Raw genomic sequence first — 19,574 nt, forward strand, 5'->3', positions numbered from 1 at the left:
AACAGCTGGAAGATGAGGGTCTGAGGCAGAAGAAGCTGCAGGATTGGAGAGTGAAGAACAAGTGCAGGAGGGAGGGAAAGGTCAGGCTGGTGTAGAGAAAGGGGCTTCCACACCTCCTCCTCCTCCTGCCCCCACCTCTCTTGCTGCACAGTCTCCCAGGACCAGAGGTGAGAGGAGCAGAAGTGGATTGCATGCAGGCAGAATCTTCGCCTGCTTGTGAGCAGCTCAGGTGGGGGAGATGCATAAGCTGGACCTCTCTGTTACAGCAACTGACTTTTCCTAAACTGGGAGTGTACTTTTGACAGTAAAGAGTCAATTCCTCACACTGGACATTCCTTGCCTGACGGCACCGTGACACCTGGCCAGGCAGTCATAGGGTAGTCACAGAAATAATTATCCAGATACAGGTGCAGGTGTCTTGGAATGAATGTGAAAGCAGCCTCTACGCCAGAGAGGGGGAACCTGCAGCCCTCCAGATGCTACTGGACTACAGCTCCCATCATCCATGCTGAATAGGTCTGATGGGAGTTGGAGGCCAACCAAGTCTGCAGGGTCACAGGTTCTCCATCCCTGCTCTATGTGTTTAGTTCTTGGCATAACTACCTTACACACCGAAACCATCAAGGCCCCTTCCTCCAAGGACACTGGAAACTGTAGTAAAGGTAAAGGGACCCCTGACCATTAGGTCCAGTTGTGACCGACTCTGGGGTTGCGACACTCATCTCACTTTATTGGCTGAGGGAGCTGGCGTACAGGTTCCGGGTCATGTGGCCAGCAGGACTAAGCCGCTTCTGGTGAACCAGAGCAGCACACAGAAACGCCGTTTACCTTCCCGCTGGAGCGGGAATTTATCTACTTGTACTGTGATGTGCTTTCCAACTGCTAGGCTGGCAGGAGCAGGGACCGAACAACGGGAGCTCACCCTGTTGCGGGGATTTGAACCGCCAACCTTCTGATTGGCAAGCCCAAGGCTCTGTGGTTTAACCCACAGCACCACCCGTGTCCCTCTGGAAACTGTAATTTTGTGAAAATGCTCAGAAATCACTAATCCTCATAACGATAATGCTTGGGCTGAGCACCATTATGACCATTAAATGAATTTGAAACTGGTTTAAATTGGATGTGCAGGCACACTTAACTCACACGTGTCCTGTTCTAAGAAGTCCTAAAGTACTTATGGAGTGCATCAGCATGAAGAGGTCAGTGAAGACAGTTCTAGAGGAAGGGTCAAAGAGCACTGCCAACTTTCCCAGCATTTCATTATTAGCAAATATCCCTTTTCTTATTACTTCAGCATTGAGAACCCACAAAGAAGCAGCTCATATCCCCAAAGACACACAGAGAAACTCCATCCAACCACATCATGAGTAAGCTTTGTTCCTGTAGAAACCTTCTGAATGGACAAAGAAATTCCATTATTTTCTTAAGCAGACTAAAGTACGGCCTCAATATCTACTGACTTATGTCTTTTGGTCTGTGACTTTCAAATCTATAATTTGAAAGACATAATCTTTAAACATATGGCACAACAATGGAGCAAACTGCCTAGGCAGGCTGTGGAATCTTTTCTAGCATTTTTTCCCCAGTGACATGATGGATAGCCATCTATCTCTACTGGGTACAGAAAAACGTATCTGATAGTCTGACCAGGTGCCTTTCTGGGGATCTTCCAACCCTGTGGGTTTGAAAAAACAAGCCCATTTGTAAGCCTGCGTAACCAACAAAAACAAATAATACAGAGATGGTTTATTAATTGGGGTGGGTGGGTTAACATTGACCTTATTCTGAAATACCGTAACTCCCCCTTAACTTTCCTTCTTTGTGCCTGAAGGAGTGACAGAATTTCTGGACTTGCAGACTTTTGATAAGGCAGTGAAAATATTTTGCAGCCTTCCTGTTTTATACTTATATTCATCTATACCCCAGAGTCCTATCATAAAACTTAGAGCAGCCTTCTCCAACCTGGTGCCCTCCAAAATATTTAAATCATACCTCTCATCAACCCAAGGTAGCATGGTCGTTAGTCAGGAATGATGAGAAGTGTAGTCCAAAATAACAGGAGTTGTGGAGGCTGATTTGAACAGTTTACAAGAGGCTACCAACCATCTCCCTTCCCAAGCTCTGTTTAGGACACAGCCAGCTACCACATCTGACAGGGCAGGGGAGCATAATCCATAAAGCTATTTCATTTCTGTCCTGCCAAGCAGAATGCCATAATCCAGTCTTGACTAATATAAGTGTGTGTGTAAAATTACCAACTCCCCTGTCCAATGAAAGTTCTGTACTTCCGAAATTGAATGTAGAACCACCTTCTGCTCTGCAAGTTGAAGCCATGAGATAATACTATCTCAAAGAGTTGCAGATAGCTCTTCTTAATATCATTTTGTGTTTGCTGGCTCCAGTCTGCCCAGTAACCATAGCTCTTCAATCTTAATGTTATGCTGATGCTAATAAGCTTTTGCCAGGGATGCAGAACCAGACGCACACAGTCACAGCAGGCAAGGGATGGCAGACTCCTGGTTCCACAGCTTTGTTCCTTATCCATGTATCAAGCCTAATGCGCAGCAGCAGCAGGATATATAGTCTTACTACTTAGTTACCCAAATCTGGCAGAAAGGAAGACATTCTTCACATTCATGCACACACAAACATCACATAGATAACCATCTAGACTGGGGAAAACATGCCGTAAAATGCATTCACTGCCATGTTTAAACAATGCTATTTACACTAAAATAAACTGTTAGAAGACTGCTCTCTAAGAAGAGACAAGAAAAGCAATGCTTCACAGTGTGTTCATGGAAAATGGGCCCTTGTGGGCTGAACTGGACCTGCTACTCACCAGAGCCAAGCCCTGCATCCTGTTTTAAATGGCAGGAAGGAACATGAGAAGCAAGAAAGAAGGAGTTGCTCTCAACACATCCAGATAGGAAATGGGAAATGCTAAGTAACTATAGCCCAGCGCCCCATATCTGCAACAAGATGGAAGGTCAAATGGTGCAACTTTCATATTTAGCTCACAGGAACATAGGAAAGCTGCCTTATACTGAGTCAGAACATTGGTCCATCTAAGCTCAGTGCTGCCTACATCAACAGGCAGCAGCAGCAGCTCCTCTCTGGGTTTCAGATAGTATTCTCTCCCCATCACGCTTGGAGATGCCAGGGATTGAACCTGGGTCTTCTGAATGCCAGTCTGCTTCTGAATAACAGTTGCTGGAACTGCAGGAAGCGAGAGCACTCTTGCACTCAGGGTCCTGCTAATGGGCGTCCCAAAGGCATCTGGTTGGCTACTATTGAACAGGACGCTGGACTAGATGGCCCAATGGCCTGTTCTTATGTTACCACTCTGCTACAGTCCTTCCTCATTACTCTCATTAAAAACTTCTGATATGCCCAAATGGCTGAAGTGATGCATACTGAGCTGAAATGATGCAAAGTGTGCATGTGTGTGTTTTGTAAATAAATTCTCCCACTGAAACAGTGCGATCCCCATTTGCCTTGGGGGTTTTTTTTGGGGGGGGAGGAGTACAAAAGGTGCTAGAAATCTTCAATCCTCCATACGAACACACGCGGCCACCCACTTCCCAAACCAACTGGCCACAACATTGGGTGCGCTATAAGCAGATACATGATCTCCCTTCAACACTCGCCTCTCCATATATTTTGTAGCTTGATTGCAGCCCCAATTGTCTGCTTCTTCAGCACCATTTAAAGATGGTCTGCTTCACAAACACAAGTTAAGTCATCATTTAGTCAATTAGTTTCGGCTAGATTATAAGTTATTTATTTTATTTACTTAAAAATATACCAAAATAGCAGCTGATGAGGGCTGTGAATAGCAGTAAAACAGCACAAAGAAAGAACAATCCCCATCCAGCTTTTCACCCCAAAATCTGAAGTGAAAAATGTAGTTTCTCAGCACCATTTAATATTCATGTACCTCAACTCACAAGAACTGAACAGAGAGACCCCACTATTCCCAAGGTTCTAAAGGGATGGCAAAGGGATGGTATTTTTTTTTAAGGGCATAACCCTCAAAAGACAAAATTTAACTTACGGGGGATCCATTTGAGATATATCTGAATGACAGAAAACGTAAGAATCCAAAACTGTAAGGGAACACCCTCAGGAATAATAATAAAGGAACCCTTAACTGCCCACTTGTGTTTGATGTACATCCTCAACGTACATTATTCTGACATTTTCCTTGCCAAAAGTATTAGCCTACTAAACTTTAAACTGGAACTATAGTAACATCTTTTATAGTGCCCCCTCCCACCTTGACATTCAGACATGTTGTTGTTTTTTTTGCTTCAAAACCAAAAGGTCATCACAGAAATGTCAAGCATTACAGTCATAAAAGAAATCCAGCCTGCCCAAGAGGAAAGAGACCTCTCCCTTTGGGCTGACGTATTTTCAAATTATGTAAAAATAGAGCTGTTCCATGCTTTAATATTACCATCTCTTTCAAATATGCAATAAGTAAATTTATACATGTATGACTGCCTGGGCACATCTGCTCCTCAACTGTGAAGCCTTGACTGCTGGTTGGAACAAAACGTTATTATGGAGCCTGACCAACCTTGCAGCAATTGGTTATGACGGCAAAACTCCTGCATTGTGTAGGAAAATAATGTAGCAACTGAGAATACAGATATTAGCTATTCTAGGTTCTTAGGCTAGGTCAAGTGCTGTGAAAACCCAATCACCTGTCGACTAGGAAGGTGAATGGCATTATTAGTTTACCTAGTAAAAATGTCAGCAGTTGGGGTTCATAAACACCTTGCTCTTTGTTTGGTCAGCAGGTACCCTCTGTTGGTCTAGTCCTTTCCTATGGCATATGTACATGTTTATGGTTGCCATATAGGGGCCATTTTAAGTAACTCCACATGTTGGCTTCCACCATTTAGAAAGCGACAGCTCAACATCCAGAACAGACCATTTTCGCCACTATTCTAAACCTTCAGGTTTGCTGTGGCATGGAGGAAAGTCACTTCATCCAAGCCGTGGACAGAACTGCATGACACAAACCGTTTGCCACTCTACATATAGATTGCCAGATGGCATGCTTTAAACAGGGCATAGTGTGGAACTACATCTTGTATAACATCTCCACATTTTGCCATAGCACACAGTACCTTGAGAAGACGAAAGCATTCTTAAGATACCTAAGCCCAGTCTGGAAAATTTCAGGCATAATGTTAAAAGGCAGAAAGCAGCCTTGGAAACTATGGGTACAGTGCTAAATAGTTTGGCTACGAGGAAGTTAACCTGTGGGAGCTCCACTTTGGGAATACAGAACCCTTGTCTCACACAAGTAAATTTAGACGAGCTTCGCCAGAGGGACTTGCTCTTTACAACTGGTCTGTGTAAGGAAAGCAGCTGTTGGTTCACAAATCCCTTGACAGAACAGAAGATGGGGAGGAATTTTTTAAGGAGTTTCTTTCATATTTTTTTCCAGCATAGAATCTGAACAGGGGAAAAAACAAGGCCCTGCTACAGTCCCAGGTCTGTGATCTACTGATAAAAAGAAAAGGCCACCACTGTCTCCCCTATGATTGGGGACAGAGACCCAGATGCAAACTCTGAAAAAACTGCTGGGGACCCTGCTCAATAAACCACACAGGACCTCTGACACCCTCTTGCCAACCTGCCTTATTCAGCAGACTAATATCCAGTGAGGCTGCATTAAGCAGACAAGCCTGTCCTATTACTGCTGCAGCTGTCCTCACCATCTCATCCACTTGCCAGTCACACTACCATCTGGTTCACAAGACATTTTTTTTTAAGATGGTGAAGTTCTTATGGGTGACTTAACATTCGGTCCTCTTTTCTTTGCAGTGAGATGTCTGTATGAATCAACCCCCACCCGGAGCACTAAAAATTGCTAAGGTACAGCACAATGTCAGCTTAATTGTTTTCTCCTAACCAGATAACTCAGGTTCTCCAACATGGATGCAGGTGCATACAAACACCTCACGTGTGAAAATAAAAAGCCAAGGGGTAAATGCAAAAGCACACTGCCCTGTGCTAACTTCTATTCCCCCGCCTCGTGAAACCAAGCTCAGCACATTCCAACATATTAAAGGCAACCTTTGAAGGCTACACAACATCCAAACACAACTAGTAAATTGGCCTCAAGTTTGTTGCAATAAAATAAAAATGAAGTCACTTTGCACCTCCAGTCTAAGGAAACTCTCTCTCTTTCAAGGAGAGGTTCATAACAAAGCAGAGAGAAGATGGAAAACTCTCCCCCCAAGCTGGAAACAAAGGGGCCCCTAACTGCAAATCCCCTCAAACCTATGGTTACAAACGACACAGAACTGGCCCACAATAACACTCCCTCCGGAAGCTTCTGAAACTACTGTTGAGCAGCTTCCAACAATGTTTAACCCACCCAGCAAAGGATCTCATCCTGCTCTCCTGCCATGTCTCTAGAGTCACAGGGTGAGGCTATTTCACACAGAGATCCAGCATTTCCCTTCCCGCTCTCAAAAGCGCCTCACTTCCTCACCCTGAATGGCAAACCTTAAGCAAAGAACGGTTAAACACGGGGTGGGGGAGGAAGAGGAGGGGACGGGCAGAGCCTTTGTGACCTGATCCGAAGCTGAAGGGAGAATTCTTGCAGGTGAAGAGGAGCCTGGGTAGCAGCTGCAGGAGGAAGAGAGGCTGCCAGCCCTGAAGAGATTCAGTCCTAGTTTGGAGAGAGAGGTCTCTGTTTATCCCACTGCCTCCTCCCCATGCTGCAAATCATGACAGCCCTTTTTAAAATAACCAACAGGCACTTCCTCCTATGGCTGCTATGGGGGCGGCTACCTCTAAGGGGGCGGGGAATGAAATGAGTGAGTGAGTGAGTGAGTGAGTGAGACACAAACACAAACACACTTACTGACCCCAGCTAAGTTCAGCGTTCAGATAGTCCTTGCAGAACAAGAAACACACAATAGAGCTACATTACTCAGGGGCCAACCAGCAACTTTTTATTTTATTAATTCTATCTACACACACACACACACACACACACACACACACACACACACACAGAGTGTCAGGGGTGGATGGCAAGAGAGCATGCAAACAATTCTAACTTCACACACATACTTTTGATTCTGAAGTATTTTATTGGTCAAACTTTTTAAAAGCGTTGCATACACATCCCTTAAAGGGGACTCAAGAGAATCCTGCTCTCTTGGGAAGACACCTGCACTGACCCACTTCTGCTTCAGTAGAATTGCACTGACCCACTTTTGCAACTGCAAAAGGTCACTTTCTTCATTGCCTCATTTCCTTCCCATCCGGTCGTTTCTCTGCTTAAAGAGACCTTGCACTCAGCCATAAGCTTTGCTTATCTGTGACATATCTATCAAATAGTGCAGACAACCATATTGGACCATTAGGAAAACACCTTAGTTTTATTACTTGGTTCTAATCAGGGTACTGTGCCACTGTTGCTGCTTCAGTTACCTGAGTGAAGAGTGACAAACAGTCCCACCCACGGTAGTCAAAACAAAGTGCCACTGAATGATATTCTACTCCATCATGACAACAAAAATTATTTCCCTGAGTGATTTCCCATGCAAGCTGGGAACAGCTATTGCACTTGATACAACTTGTTTGAGCCCTTGATATCTTCTCACGTGGAATGTACATACAGATGACACTGCAGATGGAAGGGAAGCCAATCAATTTTACCGAGGTAGATTTGCATTTCTGCTTCCTCAGCACAAATATGCACATTTTCCAGGTCTGATTTTGCACAACGTTTGTGCTATACAGTACTGCCTCAAACTTGGACAATGGAATTATGGGAAGAATCTTACAAGTCACACCTTTACTTTGTGAAACACACATGCAGATGTGAAACACACATGCAGGCATTAAATCAATAAGATAGTTTATTTTTGCTGCAATTAATTTGTGAATACGTGGGACACATTTTTAAAACATGTAGGTGAAAGCAGGTTTCAACAAGCTTTAGTTTTCCTTTTGCCCCCCTCCCAACAAAAAGTAGATCTATCAAAGTTCACTACAATCTTCCTCTTAACTAAATAAAATACATATTACAGGATCATCATACAGGAATACATTTTAATATTTAATGAAGATAATGCTTTCTTCTCCACTGTGTAACAGAGGAATAATATGTAATTTGGAAAGCAGCCTAAAAGGGCAGATTAACCAAATATGGTTAACCACAATGCTGAGCACTCTAATTTTTAAAATCATTCATACTGTAACATGCAAATATTAAGATTCTCAACTGACAGCTATTTTCAGCCCTTGTAAGAGAGAGTAACTGTGGGTGGGTGGGGGAGCTCTTTAGCTCATGCTGGAAGTGTGCTGGCTATGCTATTTTATACCAGCATTTCCCGTAACAAAAACAAAATAGAAATGTCAACTGCTGCAAAATGTTGCAGTATACTGAGGAAGGTAAGTTGTACCCCTCCCTATTTCCACAACAGTAGCGTCCCATCTAACATGCATAATCCTGTTCAGGGTTCCAGAAAGGCATTCCTCAAAGCAGGAAACCTCCCCACCCCTCTCTCCCAATTCCTATTTTTCTTTTCCAAGTGATACTGAACGTTATGTGGCTACTGAACATGCTCCATCCCCATTGTGATATTTGTGGGGTAAGAAAGAGCGGGTGGTACCTGTGCAAAGGGATGTGGGTGGCGCTGTGGGTTAAACCACAGAGCCTAGGACTTGCCAATCAGAAGGTCGGTGTTTGAATCCCCGCGACGGGGTGAGCTCCCATTGCTCGGTCCCTGCTCCTGCCAACCTAGCAGTTCAAAAGCACGTCAAAGTGCAAGTAGATAAATAGGTACCACTCCGGCGGGAAGGTAAACGGCATTTCCGTGCGCTGCTCTGGCTCACCAGAAGTAGCTTAGTCCTGCTGGCCACATGACCCGGAAGCTGTATGCCGGCTCCCTCGGCCAGTAAAGCGAGATGAGGGCCGCAACCCCAGAGTCGGTCACGGCTGGACCTAATGGTCAGGAGTCCCTTTACCTTTACCTGTGCAAACTTTTGAGGCTCTGCTGACTATAGAAGTGGATAACCTGGTGGAAAAGAGCAGCAAAGCGAACACCAGGGCAGCTGTGTTTCTGACACTTACCAGGAGGGAGAGAGGCTGTGGGGAGGTTGGCACAGTGTGGACACTTCAGCCATTGTGACTGCACCACACTGGCCTCCCCATCTCTTCTCCCTTCTAGTAAGTAGCAGCAACACACCAGCTGCTAAGCTAGCATTGCAGCTTTCCCAGTTACATATGCCAATTTCCCCCATTGTTTCTCAGTGGCTCTACTCTGACTCTGCACCGTTAGCACTCAGCAACTGTGTTCACAATTAGGAGGACTACTGTTGGGTACCAACTCACTTTTACATGCATCTAAAATGAAATGAAACAAGCCCTTGTGTCTGGGAAGCCAAACCACGACAAGAACACCAGGCACATGTACATAGGTGTTTGCTGTGCACCCACTGTGTATTTGCTATGTTAAATACACTTGCTGTAAATGCAGTAAGCACATTTGCTGCAGGAAGTATGGAGTTGCCCTTATGTAAAATCATTTGGCAGAGAAAAACTTGGGGCTTGGAGACTTGCTTCTCCCCATACTTTAATTATGAGATATTCATGAAATTTCCTCCCACAGTATGCAGAATAACTCAGCTGGGAAATAAATCCAGAAACTGCCCTACAGACAGTGAAACCATTCATTCATTCCAAAATGCTTTGCACACAGGCAGCACTTAGTAATTTAGAATACAGTGGTACCTTGGGTTACAGATGCTTCAGGTTACAGACTCTGCTAACCCAGAAATAATATCTCAGGTTAAGAACTTTGCTTCAGGATGGGAACAGAAATCATGCGGCGGCGGCAGCGCAGCGTTAGCAAGAGGCCCCATTAGCTAAAGTGGCACCTCAGGTTAAGAACAGTTTCAGGTTAAGAACGGACATCCAGAACGAATTAAGTTCTTAACCCGAGGTACCACTGTACACTGATGTTTAAGAAAAAGAAGAGACTATACAACACCATCTTAAGGGAGGGCGGGCGGAGGTCACAATGGAGTTTTAGTGCAAGAAGCATGTCATATGTCATGTGTCACATAAGCAGCATATGTTAGCCCATCACTTTCTGGACTGATTGCTAGCTCTACTCACCACACTGCTGTATCAGATACAGGAGAGGGAAGCTGCCTTACTGCTGCTCTGCTGATGTATAACTAGAAAACCTAACACAGGATGTCATGAACCGAAGTAAAAAGAGGGACCGAAGTCTCCATAGCCATGATCGTTACATACTTATGCATTAATCTGTGAAAGTGTGAAACGCCAAATGACTTTTCCAAAGCATCAAGCACAATCCTTGTACACCCAAGGGGTCCTTTTTCTCCATGGCTGATACAGCTCCAGGCCCATTCTTATGCCAGCTTAAAGGAAAGGAAGCCCGAGAGTTCTGTGACAGCCCAAGATAAGAAGCAGGGGAAAGGGCACTTGTTAAAATATTATTTAAATATTAAATAAATGCTTAGTCCACCTTTCAACATTTCCAGGGCAGTTTACAATATTATTATTGTTTTACATGTTGCCCTTCCTCTGAGGATCACAGGGCAGTTTACTGTGACAATAGGTCAAAAAGCACAGTAAAATAACCAATATGCAGTAGCTGACAAAGTAAAGGGCTGCTCTAAAAACAACCACAGCAGAAATGAAAATACACCTCAGATCAACCTGAGCCTGGGAAAATAAAACTGCCTTTGCCAGGCACCTAACAGACATTTGCCAGGTGAGACACCCTTGGGAGAGGGGTCTGCAAGCAAGGTGCTACAACCAAGAAGGCCCTGTCCCTTGTTGCCACTCACATCACCTCAAAGGGGTGGGGGTGGGGGTAGCTACCTAAAGGGGGTCTGCCTCTGAGTAAGATCTTAGCCTACAAGGAGGTTGATGTGGCAGAAAACAATCCCTCCAGTCACCAAAGAAAATACTCGCTTGAAGAAAGTGATTACTCCGTTTTCTTCAGCAAAATGGGGACAAATGTAACAATCTCAACACTCTAGAGAAAGCGTAATTTATCTCACTTCCCTTTCAAATTCTAGCATGAAGAGAACCGAGGTCAGATAATATCATAGGAGATGCTCTGGGCAGCTGAATTACCGGTACACCCCCCCCCCTTTTTTTTAGATGCTCCAGGCCAAAACTATATTAAGAATGGCTTTTGGATTAAGTTAAGGAGCAGTTCACATCCACATTCAACCATGAAGATCATGGGCTGGCCTTGAGAACACTGCCACCTCTCAGTGGAAAAAATTGGGACAACTCCCTGAGCTTCAGGGAAGAAATATGAGATGTTGCTATTATGACACTTCTGCACTCCTGTATTTCAGGGGGTTAGACTAGATGATGCTTGGGGATCCCTTCCAACTCTACAATTCTATGATTCAAGAGGATACTCAATGTAGGTAATGATGCTCATGGCTTTAATACAATATATGGCAATTGCGGGCATCTCTCTTAAAATCCCAGCTGCTAAAGTGGTAGGATAAATGTTTTAACTCACAAAAGATGCCTCTAATGCAGGCCCAGGCAAATTTGGCCCTCCAGACATTTTTTGGGACTACACCTCCCATCATACCTAGATAACAGGACCAGAGGTCAGGGATGATGGGAGCTGTAGTCCCAAAACATCTGGAGGGCCTAGTTTGCCTATGCCTGTTCTAATGCTTCATTCTTGCAATAATGTAGCTTGCAAATGTGATTTGTATGCCCCAAAAACTCAAGCGCAGAAGGGAATTTACGTAGATTTGCAAAATTAACTCATGAGTTGGACCAGTGAGGTTTAGGAACTTATTGCTTGAGAAAAAGAATCAACATGGCAAGAACTACCAAAGACAGTAAGTAGGTGACAATTTTCGGTGAACAAAGTTTGTGGCAAAAGTACAATACATGTTTAAAAATCTTCACAGAGCTTTTGTTCAGTCACTTAAGCAAGGAAGTTTGAAACCAGTCCTCCAGAAAAACTGGGGGTGTTACTCAATTAAAATAAATCGTGCCTGGTGAATTATGAGATTTACTGAATTAATTGATTGATTGTTTTATTTATTTATTTATTTAAAATATTTACATCCCACCCTTAATCTAAAAATCTCAGGGCAAGGAACAATAGCTTCAATAAAGAACAAGAGCACAGAATAAGCATCGCACGAGGAGATAAAAATACAAAAAACCTATCACAGATAAACCTCAGTATGAATTGCCAAATTCATAGATTAAATCTGAAATGATACATGTTTCTGAAAAAAGAGAGAGGGTTATTTCAGTCCCAAGAACTAGAGAGGGCCACATTTGGCCTCCAGGTCTGAGGTTCCCCATCACTGTTTTGACATGCGATCCATTGCAAATCACAGACTGCCCTTCCATGCAGCAGGACTGAGGTCCTGTTCTCAGAATGCAAGAGTCATTTATGGGGACCTGATACAAGCACAGTTAAGCTACACCATACAGCTATACAAAAATGTAATGGGACGTAACTACACACTAGTGCCTCCTGTATTCAAAGTGGAAAATGGAAATGGCAACAGCACACTCAGTGTAATGGAAGAAAGGGTCTCAAGGTATAAGAGTCTAAGGTAGTAATTTATTTGGTTGAAAACTTGTACCCATAAGGTGACAGCCTGCAAGTATGAAAGAAGTTCATAGAAGATTTAATATATTTAGACTGTTACAGAAAGGTGCTTATGTCAGTACTCTCATGTAGCAGATGGAGAAGTTTCTTCTATGTTGTTTATCAGCAAACAGGATATAAACAAATTGATATATTGTGTAGCAGTAGTATATCCTCTTTTGATACCTCTCCCCTAAATTTGTAAGAGTTTACTTTCTATGAATAAAAACATATGAGCTTCTTTTATGAGGCAAGTAGATGAGTTTCATTCTTACCAGGCTTCACATACTGAGACTGAAGACACTACACACTGTACTTGCCCCACTGAGTCTGGGCATTGTGAAGATACATCTAAGCCTGAAAATTAAACTAAACAATATGCCATCTACTCCAAGGAGGATTCCCCCACCCCGAGCAATTCCTCCAGGAGCACCCCACCCCCAAAAACTGGATGGTTGCAATTGTTTTCACATTTCCTTGAAAGCCCTACTGAGCTCAATGTGGTGCCAAGCATGCTTAGGGGAATAAATAGGCTTCAGTCCTAAGCACATATACAGTTGTATCTTGGTTGTCAAACGGAATCCATTCCGGAAGTCCGTTTGACTTCTGAAAATGTTCAAAAACCAAGGCACAGCTTGTGATTGGCTGCAGGAGCTTTCTGCACTCAATCAGAAGCCTCGGAAGCTGCACTGGACGTTCGGCTTCCAAAAAAGTTTGCAAACCGGAACACTTATTTCTGGCTTTGCAGGAGTTCAGGAGCCAAAACGTTTGAGTCACAAGGCATTCAACAACCAAGGTACGACTGTACTTGGAAGTAAAATCTACTAAAATTAATGATAACTTGCTTCCAAATAAACTTGCATAGGCGATCAAGTGTTTAAGTGTCCATTTACGGGCATGAAGAGCTCTAGTAAAGCGAGAACACTTTCCTACTGCAAAGTCCCCTTGAATTTCAAGTACTTAGGTACAGATTAAATGTTGTTTTAGATTGCACTGCAGCATTTAATAGACTGATCAATTTCAAAACTTTTATTCATCCCAGAGCTCCCCCCAAATTAACTGGATAGCAAGGTTTTTTTACAAGTATTTACAAGAATACAGTCATACCTTGGAAGTCAAACAGCTCAGTTCCCGAACGTTTTGGCTCCCGAACGCCGCAAACTCAGAAGTGAGTGTTCCAGTTTGCGAACTATTTTTGGAAGCCGAATGTCTGACAGGACTTCCGATTGGCTGCAGAAGCTTCTTGCAGTCAATCAGAAGCCGCGCTTTGGTTTTGGAAGTTGAACGGACTTCTGGAACAGATTCCGTTCGACTTCCAAGGTACAACTGTACTAGTATTTAGGGAATGCTGAATGGCAAGCACCATCTTAAAAGAGGCATCTCTCATTTTTCTCTTCCTTAGGAGAGAATGCTTCTTCTAAGATGATGCCTGCTAAGATGCCAGGCTAAGACACCTAAAAACAAAGGCAGTATGCTTCTTGCTTCAGAATTCAGATCTATTGTTCTTATCCATATGCACATTTAATTAATAAATCTTAAACTCATACAATTAATCAACTTTTTAAAATGAGGCAACAGCCCTAGTTTTGGAGGGGCGCTATCTTGCTGGTATTAAAGTTGATTTGATCTTTTGAAACACACATGTTGTTGTTGTTTAGTCATTTAGTCGTGTCCAACTCTTCGTGACCCCATGGACCAGAGCACGCCAGGCACTTCTGTCTTCCACTGCCTCCCACAGTTTGGTCAAACTCATGCTGGTAGCTTTGAGAACACCATCCAACCATCTCGTCCTCTGCCGTCCCCTTCTCCTTGTGCCCTCCAACTTTCCCAACATCAGGGTCTTTTCCAGGGAGTCTTCTCTTCTCATGAGGTGGCCAAAGTATTGGAGCCTCAGCTTCACAATCTGTCCTTCCAGTGAGCACTCAGGGCTGATTTCCTTAAGAATGGAGAGGTTTATTCTTCTTGCAGTCCATGGGACTCTCAAGAGTCTCCTCCAGCACCATAATTCAAAAGCATCCATTCTTCGGTGATCAGCCTTCTTTTTGGTCCAGCTCTCACTTCCATACATCACTAATGGGAAAACCATAGCTTTTACTATACGGACCTTTGTTGGCAAGGTAATGTCTCTACTTTTTAAGATGCTGTCTAGGTTTGTCATTGCTTTTCTCCCAAGAAGCAGGCGTCTTTTAATTTCTTGGCTGCTGTTACCATGTGAAACACACATAGCCCCTTCATTTACAGAAAGCAAAATGGTTTTATTTTAACTGCTCCCCAAGATTATAGACAGAGGTTCTGAGATTACAACTGCTCCTCTAGTACTAAAGGAGCTCCAAGGAGTTGCAGGAGCTCTCATGCATGGTTCCTCAATGGTTTCCTATCTAGGCAACTAAGAGGGTTGTGCCTGCTTAGCTTCATCAGCACCACTGCATTATGTGCCATTGTCGGTATTACTGCATTGCAGGGTGTTGGACTCAATGACCCTTGGGGTTTCTTCGAACTCTACTGTTCTATTATTTTATGATCTACTATTTAGCTAGGGAAATTTCAACACCATTTCTTCTTGGGCATCAAATCTTATTGGGAAATATATTGTTTTCAGGGAGGCTTGTTCTCTGAGCTAATCTAATTCCTCAACATACTTCCAGGATACTGCTATAGGAAATACTGTATTTTTCGCCCTATAGGACGCACTTTTTCCCCTCCAAAAATGAAGGGGAAATGTGTGTGCGTCCTATGAGGTGAATGCAGGCTTTCGCTGAAGCCTGGAGAGCGAGAGGGGTCAGTGCGCACTGACCCCTCTCGCTCTCCAGGATTCAGGAAGCTATCCGCTAGCCGTGGGAGACGCAACTCTCCCACGGCTAGCAGAGAGCTTGCTGGCACCCAGAAGCTTGGGGCACGCTGAGCTCAGCACGCCCCAAGCTTCGGGCTTCGGGCAGCACTCCGCTAGCCATGAGAGAGCTGCGCGACTTTGCGCCGCTCTCCCACGGCTTGCAGATAGCAGCCTGTTCTGGGGGCTGGGGTCGGGGGAAGCTCGGGCTTCCCCCGCCCCAGCCCTGCACCTGGGGGAAAAATAATTTTTTTTCTTTATTTCCCCCCAAAAAAACTAGGTGCGTCCTATGGGCCGAAAAATACGGTATTAGATGCTGACTTCCCTTGTACAGTTCCTGGAAGTGTCTATTAGCAATACCTAACAGCTGCTGCAACTCCTGGTGCTACAGGGTTAACAATATCTATGCAGCAAGAGAGAGAGAGAGTTCTCAGTAGGGAGGCTAGCAAGCTCTCATTAATGACTTCCCTTTTTAAATGAACTTCCCCTGAGCGCAAAGCTGAGTGTCAGAAAAAGCAGGGTAGAAGCTAATGAGTAAATGCTATGGAGGGTTCTGTGCTCTACAAAGGCACTAAACAGCAGCCTCCTCCCCTCTTCCCAGGGAAGTCTCTACAGGGCTCCATTCCCAAATGGACAATTATGACAATGCTCTGCTTCTATTAGGTGGGGGGGGGGGGGAGGAAAGGAGACCAGGAAAGAGAGATACCTGCTTGCAAATATTCAAAGAGAAGCAATTCCTAATGAAATTAACTATTTACTGTGTGCGTGTGCACACACACAAACATCAGACTGCTGGGCTGGGGCAGTGTTTCTCAGGAGAGTATGCTGTAAAAGCCTTATCACTGGGTACACTTTAAAAGCTAGTGTTTGAGCTAAAATGTCAAGGGAAAGGAAGAAGCAGAATTACAGCTGAAACTGATTGATGAATTAAGATGAAACTGAGAAAGAAAATAAGTTATAACTTAATTGGAGTGAAGGGTTGCTGAAAAACTGTAAAATAAGGATGCAGAGAGGGTGAGGTATGGGGAAGTCTGAGAAAGAAGGTTTATGAAAATGAGGATATGAAATTATACTTGTTTGTATGTTTTTGTTTGTTGATGTTTGTATGTTATTTTGTTTTAAATTTGGAAAATCATTAAAAAATTATTATAAAAAAATAAAAAATAAAAGCTAGTGTTTGAAAAGGGGCCCATTTCTAACATATGTCTGCATTAGAAGGAGGATCACATATTCCCCCTGGTGTTTAAAGTTCAGTACCACATCTCCCAAGCTGCTCTCGAGATCAAAGTAGCTAGGCTACTAGCTACTATAGAGTGTGACAACTCTATAATGAAGGGATAGGAAACCTGTGGCCCTCCAGATATTGTTGGATCACAGCTCCCCATCACCCCAGACCATGCTAACTAGAGAGTTGTATTGGGTTCGTATTGGGTTCACTTTTGCTGGTGAAAGAGAACACAGGATTTTGACATGCATCAAACAACTTTTCTGATGGCATCATATCAGTTCATTTTCTGGCCAACAGTAAGAGAAGGGATTTTGCACAGGGAAAACACTCATCTTCCAGCAGAGTGGCCATTTTTGTCCGTTGTTTTTTCTGCACAATTTCGCTTAAACCTATGGATTCCTTAGGCTCATTGAGAATATTGCAATTTGGATTACGTGGTTTACAAACAGCATCAGGTTTTTAAAAAAATAATAAATGTTTTGTTGGAAAAATGTTTACAAATATCAATTATTCCTGGGGATAAGTTAGCTGTGAACTTTTCACAAATCTAGTTTCTCTCAGAGTATACACAAAATGGCAACTCCAACTATCCTCATCCACCCAGAGGAATGGCATAAAGTATTAGAAAGTGAACAGGAAGCTTGAGACTCCCGCCTTTCACATCTAACAGAGGATAAAGAAAAAAACCAGAGACTCATTTCTGTTGATAACCTTCTGTGAAGATGGAAAACTTATATGACTTCACCCACTAAACATCTACCAAGAAAAGCAAGGCTATTAGGAAATTGTGAATTCAGATCAGCCCCCTTAGGATGGACATCAGTACAGTCACACTGCTCTTCACTGCTGGCAGGAAATTTTACAATGTTCATATTGTCTAGATACAAGAATAATGGAAGTAAACAAAATTATGAAAGGAGTTGCAAAGAAGATCCAATATTCCTTTCCCAAGGTCTAGTAAAGTATAAGATTAACAATCTTCTCAGTGGGATGCAGAATAGTCAATAAAATGCACAACCCACAAAATATTTAAAAAATATTTAAAATACATGCCTCCCCAACCCATCAAGATTCATAATTGTTTGAAAACAACTGTTATTGGGTGGGGGAATAGAACTTGGTCCATGCAACAATATTAACTGTAGCCACTAATGACAAAGACATGATATTCTGGTTGTTTGATGTGCATGTTTTACAATGTCCACAATTAACATTAATCACACAGGGCCTGATGAGCTGAACCAAAGGACACTAAAGAAGCTTGCTGGTGCAATCCCAGAGCCTCTCTGAGAATTATTGGAGAACAGTTGAGGTCCCTGCAGACTGAAGGCAGGCAAATGTTGTCCCCATCTTCAAAAAGGGCAGGTGGGGGGAAAGCCAAGGTAACTACTGACTAATCAGCCTGTGGACCCATCATTGTTCAACATCTTTATAAATTACTTAGATGAAGGAATTGAGGGGATGCTCATCAAATTTGCAGATGACACCAGACTGTGAGGGGTAGCTAATGCCACAGAAGACAGAATCGGGATTCAAGATGACCTTAGCAGACTGGAGAACTGGGTCCAAACTAACAGAATGAATTTCAAATGTAGGGTTCTATACTCGGGCAGGAAGAATCAGCTGCACAAATATAAGATGGGGGACACCTGGATTGCTAGTAGTACATGTGGAAAGGATCTATGGGTCTTTAGTAGACCATAAGCTTACGATGAGTCAACAGCAGGAGGAGCAGCAAAAAATGCACACAACCTAATGCTATTCTAGGCTGCGTCAACGGAAAGGTAGTGTCCTGATCAAGGAAAGTAATAGTCCCTATCTATTCTGCCTTGGTCAGACCCCACGTGGAGTACTGTGTCCAGTTCTGGGCACCACAGTTTAAGAAATATATTGACAAACTGGAACATGTGCAGGTGAGGGTGACCAAGATGATAAAGAGTCTGGAAACCAAGCCTTATAAGAAATGGTTGAGGGAGCTGGGTATGTATAGACTAGAAAAGAGGAGACTGAGAGGAGATACGATAGCCATCTTCAAATATCTAAAGGGTTCCATGCTCACATGGAAGATGGAGCAAGCTTGTTTTCTCCTGCTCCAGAGGGTAGGACCCAAACCAATGGATTTAAATTACAAGAAAGGAGATTCTGACTAATCATCAGGAAGAACATTCTGAGAGTAAGAGATGTTCAACCGTAGAACCTTGGAAGGTGGTGGACTCTCCTTCCTTGGAGGTTTTTAAGCAGAGGTTGGATGGCCATCTGTCATAGATGTTTTAGCTAAGATCCCTGCATTGCAGGGGGTTGAACTAGAAGATGATCCTCAGCATTACCTCCAACGCTACAATTCTATGATTCTAATATGCTTGGTATTGCTAAGGGGAAAACAAAGTAGCTGAGAATTAAGTAGCAACTCCAAGCAGACCTCTCTGGGTTCAGCTGGCCCACCCGCCAGTGTCAGTCATTTATGGGAAAGCCTCATTCATTTATGGGAAAGCCTCGGTCATTTCGAAGAGATAAATTTCACTCTGTACACATAGACACAAGGTTCCAGATTTGCATGTTCAAGCACTGAACGCTGCTCCCTGGCACAAAGGTTAGTGACTCATGCAGACCCAGTAAGCAGCCTTTGTTTCAGAGGCCCCCATTAGCTCTAGCAGGGTGAGATGTCGGTGGAAAAGCAACCTTTGCTCAGCCGTAGACGGAGCTGCAGCCTTTCAGCACCACAGAGCTTGGGCAAGCTAGTAAAAAGACCACATACTTATATACTGCCGGCCTGTGCTTTATCCTGTGGAGTCCCCCATCAGCCAGGTTGGCTGCCCTGGTGGCAAAGCAGGACATCACCATGGGACAGATGGAGTCTGGG

At 43.6% G+C, this 19,574-nt stretch overlaps 1 protein-coding gene across 7 annotated transcripts in view; it reads right to left on the bottom strand.

The window, feature by feature from the left end:
- DGKZ (diacylglycerol kinase zeta) overlaps positions 1-19,574 on the bottom strand; it is a 139,113-nt gene that overhangs the window by 57,750 nt on the left and 61,789 nt on the right. Inside the window, exon 2 of one of the 7 annotated variants that reach the window (XM_081834060.1) lies at positions 19,470-19,569. The exons of 5 other annotated variants lie outside the window; for them this stretch is intronic. In XM_081834060.1, the coding sequence (XP_081690186.1) occupies positions 19,470-19,555 (86 nt within the window). In that variant the 5' untranslated portion in view covers positions 19,556-19,569. Of the gene's footprint in view, positions 1-6,596; positions 6,742-19,469; positions 19,570-19,574 lie in introns of those variants that run through there. One more of the 7 variants, XM_081834057.1, reaches the window with a different exon arrangement.

The sequence above is a fragment of the Podarcis erhardii genome, assembly GCF_964252035.2.
Source record: "Podarcis erhardii genome assembly, chromosome: 1".
Lineage (NCBI taxonomy): Eukaryota > Metazoa > Chordata > Lepidosauria > Squamata > Lacertidae > Podarcis > Podarcis erhardii.